General features: G+C 40.2%; 2 protein-coding genes across 5 annotated transcripts in view; one reads left to right on the top strand and one right to left on the bottom strand.

Annotated features, from left to right (window-relative positions):
• Positions 1 to 6,477: 6,477 nt before the first annotated feature.
• On the top strand, positions 6,478 to 8,808 carry Klhl34 (kelch like family member 34). Its single transcript, XM_004670645.2, has one exon. The coding sequence runs from the start codon at positions 6,632 to 6,634 to the stop codon at positions 8,567 to 8,569; it is 1,938 nt and encodes a 645-aa protein (XP_004670702.1). The 5' UTR covers positions 6,478 to 6,631; the 3' UTR covers positions 8,570 to 8,808.
• A 726-nt stretch (positions 8,809 to 9,534) lies between these two features.
• Positions 9,535 to 19,031, bottom strand: part of Cnksr2 (connector enhancer of kinase suppressor of Ras 2) — a 304,624-nt gene continuing 295,127 nt past the window's right edge. For all 4 annotated transcript variants that reach the window (XM_004670647.3, XM_004670646.3, XM_045140782.1 and 1 more), the window contains 2 exons: positions 15,385 to 15,581; positions 9,535 to 11,903 (listed from right to left, as the gene is read on the bottom strand). In XM_004670647.3, coding sequence (XP_004670704.1) covers positions 11,688 to 11,903; positions 15,385 to 15,581 — 413 coding nt within the window. In that variant the 3' untranslated portion in view covers positions 9,535 to 11,687. The remainder of the gene's footprint in view (positions 11,904 to 15,384; positions 15,582 to 19,031) is intronic.

Consider the following 19,031-nt stretch of genomic DNA (forward strand, 5'->3'; position numbering starts at 1 on the left):
TCAAGGAATATACAACTATGTATTTTTATTCCATACTGGTTTGAAATGTTTTTTCTAACAATGTCCTCATCCAACTATGAAGGTTTCACTGTATGATCTTGTTGTATACATGTTCTATGGCCTTCTGACTCTGGAACTATAGTATATAGCACATAACAAGGAGGGGTGTTCTCCCTCCACTGGGAGGAGTGCATATACTTTATCGCTCATCTGCATCATGCCCTCTCAACCATTTTTACATGTGTCCTGTCTCACTAGGGTTTTTCTTCATGTCTTTACAAGATGGTCAGAAATTTTAAGTTTTTTTGAATTTCATCTTACAGATACAATTGTAAAAAAAAAAAGTAAATAGTGTGCATATTTAATGACATAGTAATGTACCACATCCCTATCTAACAGCTTGTTTATAATTACAATGCTATTGACATTTTCACCTGATATGCAGAAGAAGTAAAGCTGGTTAATGATTACCATGGGCAGGACCGAAAACTTGGAGAACTTTATTTCTTTTTATCAGCACACCCCTGGACTAACTGCTCATATACGATCAGCACAATTTTCCAAAACTCTAGTCAAAAAATTGTCCTAAGATCTCAAATCTCATAATCCTACACTTTAAATCATTTAAATTCATTCCTTTGTTATTTTTGGTCATATCTTAAATAACCTTAGTCATTTTGTCTTGATAAAAAACAAATACATGACATTGTAATGAATTTGGCATATGTCAAAAGCCACCCACTTCTTGCTGCCATGGCTTTCCAGCCATAATGGAAAATATCCTCTAGGACTATATGTCAAGATAAACTCTTACTTCCTTTAGCTGTATCTTGTCAAATATTTTGTCTCAGCAATGAATAAAATAACTAATGCAAACATGGAACATTATGTTAAGTGAAATAAGTCCATGATATCTTATGATTCTGCTTATACAAGGTACTGGGGATACTCGAATTCACAGAGACAGAAATTAGAATGATTTTGGTTAGGGGCTGGGGAAAAGGAAGAATGGAGATTTGTTCAGTGGGTACAGAATTTCAATTTAGATGATAAAGTTCTGGAGGTGTATGGATGGTAGTGGTAGATGCACAGAAGTGTACACGTGTAAATGTATTTATTGCCACTGAACTGTTCATTTGAAATGGTAAAAATGGTACTTTTTATGTTGTGTGCATTTTACATCCCCCATCAGTTCTTGCTAGGCAAAGCTGGTTAGGAGGAGGGAAGTGGAATGCTCTGCACAATGACATGACATGACATGTATTTTGGGTATCTAGGACCAGCCTTGGAGAGTGGCTGGCAGGGGAGAAGAGGACAAGGGAAGTAGGCAGAGCCATGGCCAGTAAGACAGCTTCATTGTCTCTGGGTATGATAAGCCACTTACTTAAAACATAGTAAGTGGTCTTCCTTTTGGGGACAAGCTCTCAAAGAACTGCTCTTGTCCTGTCCCTGCATTCTGGAATTAGTGTGCTCTTTTATGTGTCATGGCAATGTCAGTCTGGCTACTTTAGTAAGAGATGATTCCTGCTTGGAGTCCAAACAAACCTCTTGAGTGACAGCATTATATGTCGCTCAGAGAATAGTCACGTGGGCTGTTACCCTATTAGTCACTGACCAGCATTATTAGAAAGGGGTTCTGAAAATAGAAAACTCATTGACACAGCTAACATATTGGCCACATGTCAAAGGGACGGTTTAGAAAAGAGTATTATATATACATACATATATATATATATATATTGGTTTTTTGAGGTAGGGTCTCACTGTAGCCCACGCTGACTTGGAATTCACTATGGAGTACCAGGGTGGCCTCGAACTCATGGCAATCCTCCTACCTCTACCTCCCAAGTGCTGGGATTAAAGGTGTGTGCCAAGAGTACAATATTTTATTAGAAGTTGTATGTACTTTGAGTCCAAGGCTTGCTTTGCAACTCTCAAAATATGTGTGAATGGAGACATTTGCTAACATATTAAGGTTGTTCCATGAATATTTGTCTGGTTGTGCTAGATGACATATTTAGATGAGCTTTCATTCCCAGTTTATGACTAGGTTTGTACTATGCAACCATTTTGAAAGATCCTTGAGAAACTGACATTGAGAACAGAATGTAGCTTTGTCTTTCTAAAGAATGTCCAACCATGAAGTCATAGACTTTGTTTCCTGTAATGTCTGTAGGTGAATGAAAGCTGATTCATCTAACTAGGATATTAAGAACTATACTACTTCATTGTGAGCTATTTTGTGGAACTGGCAAGATTGGCTGCCATAGTGAGTTTTGCTACTTGTCTGGGAAATGGCTCAGCAGATCTAAGGTCTGGTCCTTAGTATACACTTGGGAGCTAGTGGGAAAAGAACTGAATTCTTCTACAAAGATAGGTTATTATCTAGTGAACTAGAATCAGCAAAGATATCATGAAAGGGACTGTGAAGGAAGGCTGAAATTTCTTGGGACTCAATACGACATAATAAAGGCCCAACATGTTATAGAATCTGTTGCAGCTTAAGCTCAGGGGCAGGACTTATTTGGCACAGATTTAGGTATCATTCATTCTGGCATTTTCAAATAGAACTTGTTTAGTTGGTTACCATCCCTTTCCTCATCTATCCAACTCCCCTTGGTATCACTGTTTTTGTTTACATGCAACATGTGTCCTTTCAAAGAGTAAGACTTCTGACTGGTGGGCTCCTCATGGTGCCTTCTATTTCCAGCACATGTCTTGAACACAAACATTTTTTTGAACGAATGAATTACAATTCTAAATAAGTGTTTCTTGAACTGGGCTTCTCTAGAGGTTCAGATTCAGCAAGTCTGAGAACTTGTATATATACTAAGGTCACAGGTACTGCTGGTTGTGGATAGGTGACCCCATTGACAGAAGTATGGCTTTGAAGTGAGTGAGACACACTTGGGAAGCTTAGTTAAAAAGTAGCCACCAAGTCCCACTAGGTATTCTGATCTGATTGGGGAAGATGGAACTCTGTAACCTACATCTGAGCCAGCCCTGTGGACACCAATGATCCCAAGGATCCTGCCACTGTCTCACATCTATCTCTGTGAATGTTATCAACATCACAAACTTTGCTGTTAGAAACCAAATCAGGTGTAAGTCATTTGCTTTATGGATATGTCATGTGGAACAGATTTGGAATTGGAACTTAGATCTGTCTGACTCCAAAGTCCTGACCATCAGTCTTAACCTCTTAATCTATCAGCTGGACTAGAATGCCAGCGCCACTCAACACAGACACACACACACACACACACACACACACACACACACACACACACATTTTCTCTCTCTTTTGCTTGAAATGCAAATTTGAATGTCACAAACATAAAATGCATTTCATAGACACAACAAAAATGGTCTGATGAAAAATGTGCATAAGAGATTTCTTTTTCTATTGCATATAATATATATAATTATAATATAATATATATAATTGTATCCAAGCTTGCACATCCATGTTCACTACTGTTCTATTCACAATATCTAGAAAATAGAATCAACCTAGATGTCCATTAACTGATGACTGGATAATGAAAAAGTGGTACATATACACAATGGGATTTTATTCAGCTGTATGGAAAGATTGTCATGAAAATAGATGGAATTGGAAAATATACCATGTGAGGGGACCCAATCTAGAAAGACAAAATCACATGCTCTGTCTCATATGTTGATCCTAACTTTTTTTTGAGGCAAACCCAACAGACTGGCCTTTTTTTTTTTTTTTTTTTTTAATGAGAGAAAGAGAGAGAGAGAGAGAATCGGTGCACCAGGGCCTCCGGTAAAAATAATCAAACTCCATATGTACGGCCACCTTGTGTGAATGTGTGACCTTGCACAAATGTCATTTTGTGTGCGTGGTTAATGTGGGATCTGGTGAGTCAAAAATGGGTCCTTAGGCTTCTCAGGCAAGCACTTTAACCACCTGGATCCTAACTTTTTATGTTTTTTAAAATAATTTATTTTTATTTTTATTTATTTATTTGACAACAACAGACAGAGAAAAAGGCAGGTAGAGAGAGAGAGAGAGAATGGGTGCGCCAGGGCCTCCAGCCACTGCAAACGAACTCCAGACGCATGCGCCCCCTTGTGAATCTGGCTAACGTGGGTCCTGGGGAATCGAGCCTTGAACCAGGGTCCTTAGGCTTCACAGGCAAGAGCTTAACCGCTAAGCCATATCTCCAGCCCCCCTTTTATGTTTTTATATAAGCAAATAAGGGGATGGGAGGGTGAGTATAGACTATGATTCACAATAAGAGACCATGAGAGAGGAACAAGAGGCAATGAAAAAAGGGAAGAAAGCAAAAGGAAACATGTAGTATGAAACTGGAAAGGAGGCTATGATGGGGAGAAGGTACAAGTTGGTAGGGGAAGGGAAGAAAAGACAGCAAAAGGAAACAAAAACAATTTTTTGAAATGCAACATAAATCTAATTCTTTGTATGATGATAAGTAATTTTTAAACAAATTTAAAATAGAGAATTGTATAAATTGTAGTAATATTTTACTTTTGAACCACGAATATTAATATTACCCACAAAGAAAAATCTACACACACACACGCTTTCTTTAATGCTGTTGTAGATTTAACATGAATCTTGTTTGAGCATTTTTAGAGTCTGCAGTTAAGGAAGCATAATCCCAGTCTCTACCTAAACTTTATAATTTAAAATTTTAATTTATAACACAGTCCCATTTTGTAGCAAATTTATTTTTACTAATATCTTATGCACTTAAAGAGCTACTTCTACATGAAGACCTTCTAAATATTACAAGCACACCAAGTAGGAAGTGACAGTTTCATCCTTCCTAGAACTTTTTTCCTATGAAATGCAACCCCATCTGTCAGAAACAAGTTATTTCAGATGCTTTTAAGAGCTCATCCAAAACAGACTGCCAAGAATTGCGTTCACAAGTATGAACATCAATTGTGGATGAAAGCAAGACATACAGAAGCCTCCGAATTAGCAAGAAAAAACAGTTATAGTAATCATTCAGTTACTTAACAGTGGGATGCAGATGAACAGAGGTTTACCCAATGTCTGAACATCTTGGTAGTTTCGGCATTATTTCTGAGCTGGATGTTTCTTATAAAAATAATTTCATGAGGAGGAGCCTTCCACACTGATTAAACTTGTCATGGTGTTGGGTATGCAAGAGTCAATAAGCAGAACATAGCATGAAAAACCAGGGAGAGAAAATCAAAACCAATTATCTACTTTTTTTTTTTTCATTTAAGAGGTCATTAAAAGGCAGAAAAATCAAGTTAGCTGCATGAAATTTCCTTTGTTGAAAAGGTCCAGTAAGGAAAGAGAACTTCTGAGGTCAGAGGGCAGGGTGGGAGCAAATTCCTAAAAGTGGGATGTGAAATGAGGCATCCAGGAAGGTGTAGCCTGCATTAAGAAGGGCCCAGCTGCAGAACCTCAAGGGGACCGTCCAGGTGAGGGGCGTGTCATCTAGTGCCCAGGGTAGCAAGCCATGAGCCCTGCATTCTTTTGGGCGTGGTTCTCACCAGTACCTTGTAGGCCCCACTGCAGCCTCCTGGGTGTCAGTGCGCAAAGTCGCTGCTTAATCTCAGCTCGATGCAGACTAATTAGGGCCTCCTCAAGGCAGGAAGTTTAGCCCTGAGCTTCTCTCCCAGCACTGGGATACCAGTCCTTCAGTTCTGGCAGGCACCACTCTCTGGACACTACCAGATAAAGAGTGCCAAGGACTCACGCCTTTCCTTAGCCTCTGCTGGGTCCCTTACCCACAGTTTTGTTACAGAAATCCCCTGAGGACTAACGCCTTGTCCTGTCTAGGACCGCTTTCTCCACTGCCCCCCCCCTTCCGACGCTTGGTTTGGCCCAGAGTTCGCAGCCTGCAGTCCGAGCAAGGGGCGGGGCGGGGCGCGCCAGGCCGGTGGCGCGCACTATTCCTGTCGCTGTGAGCTACCAGCATGTTATGTGCGGCACCCAACCACGCTTCCAACGCGCCACGCTGCCCTAAGCTCCCCCCTAATTCCCTAGCTTTGATTTGATCCTCAGTGAGGCACAGGCTCACCCCACGCCCCCTAGCCAGTTGTCCCAGGACAACGCGGGTGCCTGCCGAACCTGTCCTCCCGTTCTGCTCCCAGGAGGTCAGAGCCCTCACCCCGCACTTCCCGGACACACAGAGTCTGGGCCACATCTGCGGATCTGGCCGGTGGGAGATCCATCACTCTGCTGTGTACTGGCATTTTGGCCTTTCCAGGTGATGGTGCGCAGCCATCGCTGCCCCTGGCTCTCGAGTGTGGGGTCCCCAAATTGTGTGGGGGCAGCAGCTTTGGATAACGCTCTGCTATCTTCTACAGCAACTGAAACCAAGACCAGCAATCCCCGGAAGGCTTCGAATTCGGTATCCTTTGCTACTAGGGGTTTCTGGATATTGTCTCTGGACCTGATTTTCTCTATCAAGGGTACAGGACGATCAACTGGCCTGAATGAAAAGGTACTAGGTTTTAAGCTGAGCAGACAAAAAGGAACCTTTGCTAGGGGCTCTGCAGCTTGCTCAGGAGACTTGGGGGTTGGGTGCACCGGGATGCCTCCAGCCTTGCTTGGCTGGCTGCAATTCCCATCTGGCCACTTCCCGCCCTGGGCATCATGAGTTACTTCCTGTCTTATTGCAAGGCTCATGGAGGCACGGTGCTCACTGGCTACCAGGCCTTAAGATCTGAGGGCTTCTTGTGCGATGTGACACTGGAGGCCGAGGGCAGTGAGTTCCCAGCACACAGATCGCTTCTGGCATGCTCCAGTGATTACTTCAGGGCCCTGTTCAAAAGTCACACTCAGGAATCCAGGGCGCCTGTGATCCACCTCCGCGTGCCTTCAGCGGCTGCCCTGCAGCGTCTGCTGGACTTCATGTACACGGCCTGGCTGCCCCTCTCTATGGACACTGTGGAGGACACGCTGGAGGCTGCCAGCTACCTGCAAGTAACCGAGGCCTTGGGGCTGTGTAGCCACTACCTGGAACGCCAGCTGGCTCCAGAGAACTGCTGCTTTGCTGCCAATGTGGCAGCGCGCTTTGGCCTGGCCCATACCTTAGGTGCGGCTGAACACTACATTGTGCGCCACTTAAGGGCGCTGCTCCTGATGGGCGCTGGCCCATCGGGGCTGCTGGAACTCAATCCCATGTCTCTAAAGGCTGTGCTGAGTGCCCCCGACGTGTCCAGGGTGACAGAAGCTTGGCTTCTGGGCCTGGCGCTGGCTTGGCTGAAGCAGGAGCCTGCAGTCCAGCGTCTGGCTCACAGCACAACCCTGCTTGGATGTATTCGCTTTGGCCTTGTGCCCGCACCCGTGCTGCGGCGTGTGTACTCCGGCTCTGGCCTCACACTACCTGCTCGGGTTAAGGGGCTCATCATCCAGGCCCTCAACTACCACATGGCACCCTCCCGCCAGCCACTGGTACAGAGTAAACAGACCAGCATCCGGAACCCCCAAACTCGCATCTTGCTGGTTGGGGGGCGCAGGGTGCGAGACGTGGTCACTGAGGAAGTCATGGTGCCACAGGTGGCAGCCAGGAATCAGCGCGCTGCTGCTCCTGAGCCCGAAGAAGAGGAGGAAGAGGAAGACATGGAAGAGGAGGAAAAGGATTGGGAGCTCACCCAGGATGTGGTGTCCTTCGACGTGTACAACCACCGCTGGTACACCCTCACTCGGCTGCCCACTCCTCTGCTGGGACACAGCGTGTGCACACTGGGCAACTTCCTATTTGTTTTGGGAGGGGAGAGCTTTTCTGGAAGCGCCTCTACTCATCTGGCCAACAGGCCAGGAGTAGCGTTGGCCCAAGTGCACCGTTATGACCCGCGATCTCACGTTTGGACCGCAGTGTCCGCCATGAGAGAAGCACGGGCCTACTTCTGGTGTGGTGTTGTGGGCGATAGTCTCCTGGCTGTTGGAGGCTTAAGTGCCAGCGGTGAGGCATTGGCCTCGGTGGAGATGTATGACCTGCGTAGGGACTACTGGACTACAGCTGGGGCATTGCCACGAGCGTTACACGGCCATGCGGGTGCTGTTGGGGACCATGGTACAGTGTACATCTCAGGGGGCAAGGCAGGGAGAGGTGAGGGTGGCGCAAGTAGCCTCAGGGACTTATACTCCCTGGGCCCTGGAGAGAGGGCATGGACTAAGAGGGCGCCTATGGGCACAGCCCGCTTCGGGCACCACTTGGCAGTGCTGCGTGGGGCAGTGTTTGCCTTTCTGGGAAGATATGAGCCCTTCTCTGAGATTGAGCGCTATGACCCTGGGACAGACCAGTGGACTCGGTTGAGGCCCCTACCTTATGATCGTTTCTGCTATGGGCTGGCAGTAGTGGAAGAGACAGTGCTGCTGCTAGGCGGTCTCAAGTGGCGGGAATCACGCCAAGTGCCTACCCGTAATGTGGTGGGCTATGACCTGGACCTGGATCGCTGGGAAGACATCAGCTGCATGTTGCCCTGGGCCTGGAGTGGCCTGCAATGTGTGGTGCTGCAGCTGGCCGAGAGTGAAGATGAGGAGAGGGAGGGGGAGCTTGGAGAAGTGCTAGATTTAGTGCTGGGTTAAATAGGGGAGGCATCTCCAGAGGACCCAGGAGAATGTTGTGTTTCAGCATTCGATCTAGCTTACAAAGCAGTAGTTGTTTTCTAAGAGTAGCAGTTTCTGAGAATAAAGGAAGCAAACAAGGCCTTGGCCTAAGAGAAGCATTTGCCCACAAGCTGCAAGCAGGTGACAGCAGAGGTCAGATAGAAGGATAGATGAGTCACCTTTAGTGCGCTGGTGATTTTTCAGAAAGACTCATATTGGTCTAGAGATGGACATTTGAAAATAAAATAGGACCCTCCTAAAATATTTTCCTAGGTGCCAATGATTACTTTTGTGCCAGCCCTAAGCCAAAAATCAAGATTAGTTATACATAAATCACAGAAATTTGTTGGCTATAAAGTTGTAATTGCCTAAGAAGACGGTATTTTCTGAGTAAATTGCAAAGGAAAGTATCTTGATTAAATAGCATGAACTCACTGTGTGGAGTATGATTTTAGCATCCAGAGCCATGTTTAGAGTTCGTGTTGATAGCTCTGTATCAACACAGAACTGAGTGGGAAAAAATTCTCTATGCAAGCACCTTCTTTGAGAAAATAATCCTTCATTTTTTCCTGTCCTCCATCCCCACCCTTAGTTTGCTTTCACACCGGCTTTAGGCAGCTCATTGCTTTAAAGACAAATTTTGGCAACCCTTAGCCACATAGTGTTTCCCCCTCCCTTCCCCATAAGAATAACAGAGAAGGTAACAGGCAGAGTAGGTAGTTTCAAGGTTGTGTCAGGTAAGTGGGAACCCCGTTTGATTTTTGGAGGTCTCAGAAGAGGTATGTGTAAGGTCTGAACAGGTGCTGCTTGTGACTTGTGCCATCAATGAGGTGGTCAAGTTAGAACTTGTAGCTTGGGTGGTGGTGGTGAGAATGGCTGAGTGATTAGGTCACAAGGAAATGTGGTAAGCACTTTGCATGAATAAAGTAGGTGCTTTATAAGGATTCATTAAGAGCTGAATTTATTTGATTTAAGTTTACAGTACTGCCTCTCTCCTAGATTTGAAACTAATGCAATAAAATGTACAGATATATAGTGTTCAAAGATCTCTTTCATGCTAGGCTAGCCACGAGTCTTGTAAAATTCATTAGTTTAATTTTTACCATGTAAAACAATAGCTGACTTTACAAAAGGAGAAGCTGCTTAACAGCAATAGAGCTAGTCTTCCCATCCATTGCTTGCTGTTTATGGGGTACAATCTGGCCACTGTATACATGACACATCCATCAGGTACAAATACTTTTAAGTGAACATACACATTTGGTCTAGTAAACATCAATATGTCTAAACACCTGTAACAAGCACACTTCATTTTAGGACAAGAGGTTTTTTTTTCCTTAGTTTTTACATATACAAAAATCCCACAAATTTAATGTGCGTCAATATCCATGCAGTAAGTAAATGTTTGGTTTCTTTTTTACAAATAGGGTTTTTTAAATGATAAAAATATTACACTTGGACCCAAAATTCCATACAAACATTAATACATGATTTCTCATCCATTTTGACTAAATATAGGATTACTGAAAATGTGCTGTAGAAAGGCCACTCTCCTGTACAGTTGTGCAAAGTCTGCAAAACGATAGTGTTTCAATGGTGGTTTTAAAAGCAAAGAAAATGATCCCCACTGTGGAGTTTTTACTTTCTCCTCTACAGCAAAAATATTCACTGGCATATATCTGAACTCTTAAAGATGTAAGTACATTCACTGAGCTGTACAAGCAACAGTATAAAGCTGAATAGAAGTAGATTTTATGATATAGAATAGTAAAGGAGGGACCCTTCCTCCTGAAAAATACAGCAAATTGTGACTTGTACACTATGCAGCCAGACACTAAAAAGCAGCACAGTCATTTTCATGCTGTGATCACTTTCAAAAACGAGACACTTAGAAATGGAAATATATGAAGAGGACTTTTTCATGGATTTAAGCCACTCTATAAACAATTCATGATGCTAGGAAAAACTGCTAAATTGTTTATCTCATATAATTCATTGTGATATCGCTGAGTGAATACCATCTTCTTGCTCCTTAGCAGAGAAGTTCAGTTTTATTTTCAATATTGTTTTCTGGATTATAACATATATCTGCTATAAGTAAATGCATTTGACTTCCCTGCCTGATGTATAAAATTATGTAAGTTTAACAGACCAGGGGAAATTGGAAACTACCTAGAAATGTATTGTTCTCACTTTATACTTTGTCTTTTAAGAGTTTAGAGTTCAAAAACATGAGTTTGGGCTGAAATTATATATATGGCTGTTAGCTGCCTTTCTGGGTGAATTGTGTATTTGTTTTAAAAAATCCATTCTTAAATTCTTCTGTACACAATCAGCATTTCATCACTACAAAAATAAAGGAAGATTTAAACCAAGAAAATAAAGCAGCTCTATCTTCAATTTTGGTCTTAGTTACAAAAACATCTTACAAAGCTTTGCCCTGATACACCATTAAGTGTTCTCATAGATTTGGAATAGTATTTCCATTAACCAGCTTTCACAAGTTAATAGACTATTAAGACGAATATTAGATACCTGAACTTTTCTTATGTCAATGCTTTTCTATTTTGCTTAACTCGTGTATATGCACCTACATTTCACAAAAATAAAACTACAGCATTAAACTTTGTGCAATGTTTAAGAAAATTCTTAGAACATTTTAATAAATATAAAAAAGATTTAAATTCTTTCCCACCACAAGGATGTCTGCATCTGAAAAAATGTGATTTACTTTTGAAGTCTTGTTTATATAAAATTAACTTAAAGGGAGAAAAGATGACCTTAGTTAGAAAACTGCCTCTTTGTGGTTTTATTACTTGAAGACCACCTGTATTCAGAATTGTTTGCAAAAGTTAATTTAAGTCATTAAAGATAGTTGATTTTGCACATGGTAAACATAAGCTGAGCACTGACTGCATATAAAATATACAAATGCTCATTAAAGACAGTGGTATTGTGATCATATATGATTTGTTTTATATAGTTTGGTAACATTAAAGTATAACTTGTCAAGTGTTCCACACAATGATATAAAAACTACGTTACATACTTTTTCAGCATACCAGCAGGTTCTAGATGGCCTGAAGGCAGAATACACTTACACATGTGTCTCAATGTATGAATGTGTGTGTGTTAGAGAGGAAGTGATTACATCTACTTCAGAAGAAATATTTAATGGGTCATTTGAGGTTGTGTTTTGACAGATATCCAAGAAAAGGTCAAGGTACATCTGCTTCCACTGTTGGAATTCCTTAGATGTCAAGTCTGGATTGTCTAGAACTTTATCAATAATGGCTATTTCCCCTTCTCTGGCCTGAAAAACAAGGAAATTCAACAGTTAAGATAAGGTCAAACTTTTTTTGAGGTTTGAAATAAGTTAATGGGCAAATAATTTCAGAAATACACAATAAATAAATTTGATATATTTAAACTCAGCAATTTAGACTCAAAACCTAGTATATAGTTTTTGTAAACATGAGGTATGCCTTGTATTGCCCATTCTGGGTGATTTTTTTTTCTTGCCCCTTCCACTTGACTGTTTCTGCCTATAGAAATCTTCCCCATACTTTATGATTTAGCTTAGCTTCTTATTTCTTCAAACCATTCTCAAACATCTGGAAAGAAAATTTTCTCCCTCACTGATGTCCCATAACAGTCTATCCCTGCAATCAAGTGGACTAATTCTAGCATATCTTTTGCATTACTCCAGCATTTATCCTCTGTCTCCTTTTCTATGGTAAACTCCCCATGCTTGAATGAGAACAAACAGACATTCTGTTGTGTGAGTACTGAATTCTTACTGTGTAAGTTTTATAATTCCCTTCCCACAGCACCAAATGCCTATAATAGACAATGGTTTCCCCTTTCATATTGGTGGCAGCGATTCAGTTGAAGACTAAATTTTAGTATAATTCAACCAAATACAACTATCAACTATGGAAGAAGAAACTCTACAAAGGTATAAGATGGTATGTAGAAGGTATTAAGACAATTTGAGAAATCTAATCTTATTTTTATGGACCTAAGGATGGGCTAGGATTTGTAAAATATTTATTTGAGAAAAAGGAGGCAGAGAGAGAATCAATTGGCATGTCAGGGTCTCCTGCTGCTGAACTCCTGATGCATATACCACTTTGTGCATCTGGCTTTCAAAGGGTACTGGGAAATGGAATCCAGGGCATCAGGCTTTGCAAGCAAGCACCTTTAACCATTAAGAGATCTCTCCAGCCCAGGGCTATGATTTTTAAAAACAGACAATTTACCCAGAAAGGCAGCTTGATCTTGTCTGTGAGAAGACAAAAAACAGGCAGGGATTGATGATGCTGGGAGTTGCTTGTGATGGGATCTGAGATATATGTTTGCTGAGAATGTCAGTTAAAATTTCAGGAAGTAGACACAACCAAGATTGCTTGGTCATTTGTTCTGTAGTGGAAAATTTTATAAACTCTTACTTTTATAGGCACAAAATACAGGGTACTATAGTTACTGTTTTTCTTTTTTCTTTCTTTTTTTGACCACGGATGTACATTTCTTTATAGTGACATTTTCATTATCTTTCTTTGCTTCAGAGTGGAGAGTCAAGTACAATCATGTGCTTGGTTATTGATACTTCTTGAATTGACTGGGAGTAGTTCATATTCATTGTGACTAGAGAAAAATGTTTGGGGCAAGTTTACACAGCCTAAAATATAGGTGAAAAGGTTGGAAAGAAGCAAAAGGAGCAGGTCTTGAAGGAATATGAAACACACCGGCCTCAAAATGCCTGCCTATCTTTGCAACTACTATGGAACTGAATGGGGAAAGGAGGTGAGGCACAGTAGGGGAGGTGGGTGAAAGTATCTTTGGGATAGAGCTGACCAGCGGAATTACTCTCATGCCTATTACAGCCCCCCTCTAAAATTATAGGCTTAGTAATCAGAAGTTTATTAAATTATTCCATGGACTTGCATTAGTATTGAATACCATTTAAAACCGAATTGGCAAAATGTGTGGATGTTACTACTTGCATTTTTTTCAAATAAATGATTTTTTAAAAAAATTATCTCACTGCTGGCACTTATGTTTCAGAATAACACCTTAGCAGCATGGTGTGGACTGAAAATACTTTCCATGGAAGCTTCTAGACCTTTTTGTTTGTTTGCTTGTTTTTGTTTTTCAAGGGAGGGTCTCTAGACCAGGCTGATCTGGAATTTATTGTGTAGTCTCAGGGTGGCCTCAAACTCATGGTTATCCTCCTAACTCTGCCTCCTGAATGCTGGGATTAAATGCATGCAACAGCATACCTGCTCTTTTTTTTTTATATCTATTTTATTTTGAGAGAATAAAAAGAAGCAGATGAGAGAAGAGGAGAATATGGACATACCAGGGCTTCTAGCCACTGCAAATGAACTCCAAATGTATGCTTCACCTTGTGCATCTGGCTCTGTGTGGGTATTGGGGAATTGAACCTGGGTCCTTTGGCTTTGCTGGCAAGTGCCTTAACCACTAAGCCATCTCTCCAGCCTGACCTTTTGATTTTAGAAATTTCTGTGATATATTCTCTTTAATATTGCCCTTTTCTGTTTTCCTTTCATATGTGTAGAGCCTGCTCAGGTGGTCTGTATGGTGGGCACTGTCCTCTCTCTCTTCATACATACATAGTAAAGGGTCTCTTTTGTCAGCCTCCTTCAACATCTGCCTCTCTGCTCCCTTGTCTGTCCAATCTAGGGATGACATAATAAATCTGGAGCCAATGTAAACACTTACAGATATGTATAATAGGAAAAGAAGCATGTGAGCTGGGAGGAAATAACGTAAGTAGAAGAATTATACAGTTTTGACATGGGGCATCACTGTAGATTTATTCCACATATGCTGTAGTCCATGTAGGGCATATTCATGAAACATCTCAACCCCTATTAGTGTTTACTACTGCATTCCACGTTCATACTGTTCTCTTAAAAAAAAATTTTACTTGTCTATTTGAGAGACTGAGGACGAGAGATAAACAGAGAGACATAGAGAGAGAATGAGTGTACCAGGGCCTCCAGCCACTGAAAACAAACTCTAGTCACTTGTGCTACCGTGTGCATTTGGCTTACATGGGTCGTGGGGAATTGAACCTGGGTCCTTTGGCTTTGCAAGCAAGTATCTTAACCATTGAACAAAGTCTTCAGCCCCCTGTCTTCTTTTTTTAACAAACATTTTCATTTAATTATTTGAAATAGAGAACAGAGAGAAAAGGGGAAAGAGAGGGGGGGAGGGAGGGAGAGAGAGAGAGAGAGAGAGAGAAAGAGAGAGAGAGAGAGAGAGAGAGACAGACAGACAGACAGACAGAGAAGAGAGTGAGAGATATTGTGGATGTGCCACTTTGTGCATGGGTACTGGGGAATTGAACTTAGGCTGTCAGGCTTTGCAAGAAAGTGCCTTTAACAACTGGGCAATCTCTCCAGTCCTGTGTTCTTTCAATAGCTTTAATAATTACAATGCATGGTATATTTATCTTAGGAAATGAAGACTGAGGAGCAACACCAGCCCTGCAATTTTGGAAAAAAAAATGTTAAGATATTGCTTTCCCTTAGAACAAAGTAACATAATACTTAGTGATTTTAGTGAAAATACGACATGAATCCCTTTTTACCAATACACTTTTTACCCTAACAGAGTTAATAGCTAGCTTCAGGTTCCTCTTCTTTAATTTCTCCTTCCTCCAGCTTCCTATTTTTTTGTTGCTTAATCTATAGTATCTGGTAATTCACTTTCTGTTCAAGAATCAATCTCCTCAAAAGGATTTACCACTCCAATTCATATCTTACCTTTAAAGTGCTTTTGAGAATTCTAAGCCTGTGTAGTTTTTCATTCATTGCAGGATCATTGCATCGTTTTATGAATGATAGCTTGTATTCCATCTTGGTTGAAATGCGATGTTCTCCTAGCAGTGACAGACTGGCTTCCTCCAGTGCCCTGTATAAATCTTGCAATGAGTCTCCTAACTTTTCTTCCCTACTTTCATCTGAGAGAGACAGAAAGAGAGAGAAAAAGAGAGGGGAGAGGTAATAAACAGTTATTTTCTACTTTGAAAAACTTATATAAATTGGAGTTATCTGAAAACTAAAACAGGCTAATTCATTGTTGGGAAAAATATTCTAATACTTAAATTAAAGCATATCCCACAGCTGCTAGTTAGATTAGGTAAGATAGCTATGGGCTGCCAATTGTTTTACAGAGATAGGATTTGTTTCATCAAATATCCTCTTAATAGAAAATAATCATACATATCTTCATGAAATTCAAGCAATTAGAGTATAAAACGTACACAACATGGGAATAGTCCTGCATATAGTTTAGTATTCTTTTTTAACTTTTTGAGGTAGGGTTTCACTGTGGTCCAGGCTGACCTGGAATTCACTATGTAGTCTCAGGGTGGCCTCAAACTCACAGCGATCCTCCTACCTCTGCCTCCCGAGTGCTGGGATTATAGGCGTGTGCCACCACGCCAGGCTCTGGTTTAGTAATTTTAAGGAATCAATGAATATCCCTTATCACTATGTTGACAAGCCCCAAAGTGCTGTTTAATTGAGGTCTTCTGGTTTAATACTGAATGAACTGATTTTCACATTTTTTAGACTTAATACAATGGAATAACACTCATTGGCATACATGTGACATTAACAACTTCCCAGTTATTTCAGATTCCTATGAAATTTTTGGCAGTCACATGACTTCCATAATAATGCCTGACAATCATCAATATTAGCTAATTATAAATTATTATCAAACATAGTGTCTTCTTTTTGGGATAGGATTTCATTCTGTAGTGCAGACTAACCTGTAACTCACTTTATAGCTTAGACTGGACTTAAACTCACTGCATTCCTCCTGCTTCAGTCTCACATGTGGTTGGATTATAGGTGTGAACCACCACACCTGGCAACAATAATGTTTTAAAATAATTTAAAATGAAATATAAGAAATTTATCTATATGCAAATATAAGGAAAAAAATCTGTCATTTACTAATGGAAGAAAGTAGTAGAATTAAATATTTTTAAGAAAAATTTAGAGACTGCCTCAAGTAAGGATGTTATATATCTGAACAAATGAAATTCACATCTTCCTTTATAACTGTCTGAATAATGACCTTATGTCAATTAGAACAATATCAATTTGTTTAAATAGGAAAGATAATGATGAACTAGGATTTGCCTTAATAGAAGAAAAGACTATATAAAGTTTATTTTAATATAGAGACAGAATCATCTTTGAGGAATACTTATCACTTTTGCCCAAGGAATAGATACAGAATGTTATTCATTCCATTATGGCTCATGTAAATATTTTAATCTTTCTGATATAGATTTAAAAGTAGGTTCCCTAATTGTAACCCTAGTAGTTAACATTTATTTTTTCCAGGGAGTAGGTCAAATACTTAACATTCATGATCTCATTTAATATTCACAATGATATTAAGAATAGATCTACTTGCTCTCCATTTTATAACATGTTTCAGGTTATACCATGTTCCAGGTTACACCCATGTAAGTGGTGGAGTTGGAATTCTAACTGGGAAGTCTTGCTTCAGAAATCATGGTTTAAGCAACTACACTGCATATATATATTTTTACATTTAAGCTATAATACAGATTTTTCACTAATTACTTGAAGTATTTAGGTATTATTAATGTGGGATTTCCTTCAAATGCAATGCTCTAGAAATTTTGAAAAAGAGTGTGCCTAAAAGTACACCTAAAGGCTAACTACCACCTTTATTTTAAGGGTTCACCTTGTTTGACTTTTGGCTTTGTTGAGGAAGTTAACAGATAAGGGTAAGTATGATAATTCAGTCTCTACATTACAAAATCCCTTGTCTATCTGCACAAGTGTTCAATAATGAATTTTAATTTCCCAAGCATTTATCTTTTAAAATTATAATTAAAATATAAAACGTTTTAAGAGAGTGACAGAGAGAAAGAGGTAGACAGAGTATGGGAACCCAGGACTTCCTGCCACTGTGAACAAACTCCAGACACATGTGCCTCTTAGTGTATCTGGCTTTATGTGGGTAGTGGGGAATCAAATCTGGGCCATTAGGCTTTGCAGGCAAGTGTCTTTAATTGCTGAGCCATCTCTCCAGCCCCCATAAAATTGTTTTAAATAACAGATTATAAAATTCTCAATTGGATTATCCTTTAATATTTTCAATACCTAGAGGATTTTGATGGATGGGTAAATGGAAGCCTGTGGAAAAAGGCTGATCTGTAGGTTAAAAGCAAGAAAGATCCATGATAGAGAATTTCAATTGAGAATGCCTTGGAAGAAAAAAGGCACAAAGCCACATGGACAAGAGTAACTAAATGGAGTTGTAAAATTCAGACTATATTTGAACAGAATAATTCCATTTCATACAATCATAAGCCAGGAAAGGACCTGGGGTGTACTTTTTCTTTCTCTCTCAAGATAAGACATCATCTAAAGACAATATATTTTATAAATTACTGGGTGGGGTACAAACAAGAGGTCTAACACATGAGAATTTTGATAGTTAAGAGATTATATAGCCTAATGCAGTATTCTTACTTTTCCAGTAGTAGAAAGGAGGTGAAGGAAAAAAGGAATCAAAATTATGGTTTTTGATTTATGGGAGGTAGAAGTACTTTTGTATAGTACTATTTTTATTTAGAGAAAACCTTTCTCCCTATTACGTAACACCGAAGAGTAAATGTTTTGCTTTAAAACATTTGATCCTGTTCTCTCTCTCTTTCCCTCTTCCTTACTTTCCTCTATGGGGAAATGAGACATATAACCTTGCATGCCAGGCAAAAACTCTGTTACTGAGTTACATTTATAGCCAACCTTTCCCCCTTAACTCTTAACATGATGGAATGCTGGGGCAGATGCATTATATTTTTCATAAAATTTCAGTGCAGTTTTACTTTAAGGAGAAATGCATATTTAACACACAAAGTAACATAATTAACTATTAAAAATGAAAATTGAAATGTTTGTTCTTTTCTATATGCTAGGTGGGGAAAAAGTATTCAACCAAAAGACAACATTATTCTACAAGGAATCTGGTTTGATAGCTATAAGAAAAACCAAGTATGGGTTATCTCTTGGCAGCACATTTGAACAAGAAATCACAAGAAGACGGAACACAGAAACATTTTAAAATATAGAAATGAGATAATGTGGCTCCTATCAAAGATAAGAAAGCACCCCTCAGTCCTCTGCACATCATACACATATGCAACATTGCACAAGACACAGTTGTGGAATGAGTCAGGATGATGGACTGAGATTCCAGGCTACCACAAAATGCCACCAATTATTTAACATTTTAAGACTACACAAAGAGGCCTTTTATTTGCAAAGGAAGGGGGTGAAGGGTAGAGTCACATTATAAATCTGATTCACTGTACTCAACAGTCGAAACAACACAGAACTCAACATTCAAGACAAAAACA

The sequence above is a fragment of the Jaculus jaculus genome, chromosome X (assembly GCF_020740685.1).
Source record: "Jaculus jaculus isolate mJacJac1 chromosome X, mJacJac1.mat.Y.cur, whole genome shotgun sequence".
NCBI lineage: Eukaryota > Metazoa > Chordata > Mammalia > Rodentia > Dipodidae > Jaculus > Jaculus jaculus.

Bases quoted from the DNA above. Each gene is read 5' to 3' on its own strand.
- Klhl34 (XM_004670645.2), top strand. From the start codon at position 6,632: ATGAGTTACTTCCTGTCTTATTGCAAGGCTCATGGAGGCACGGTGCTC.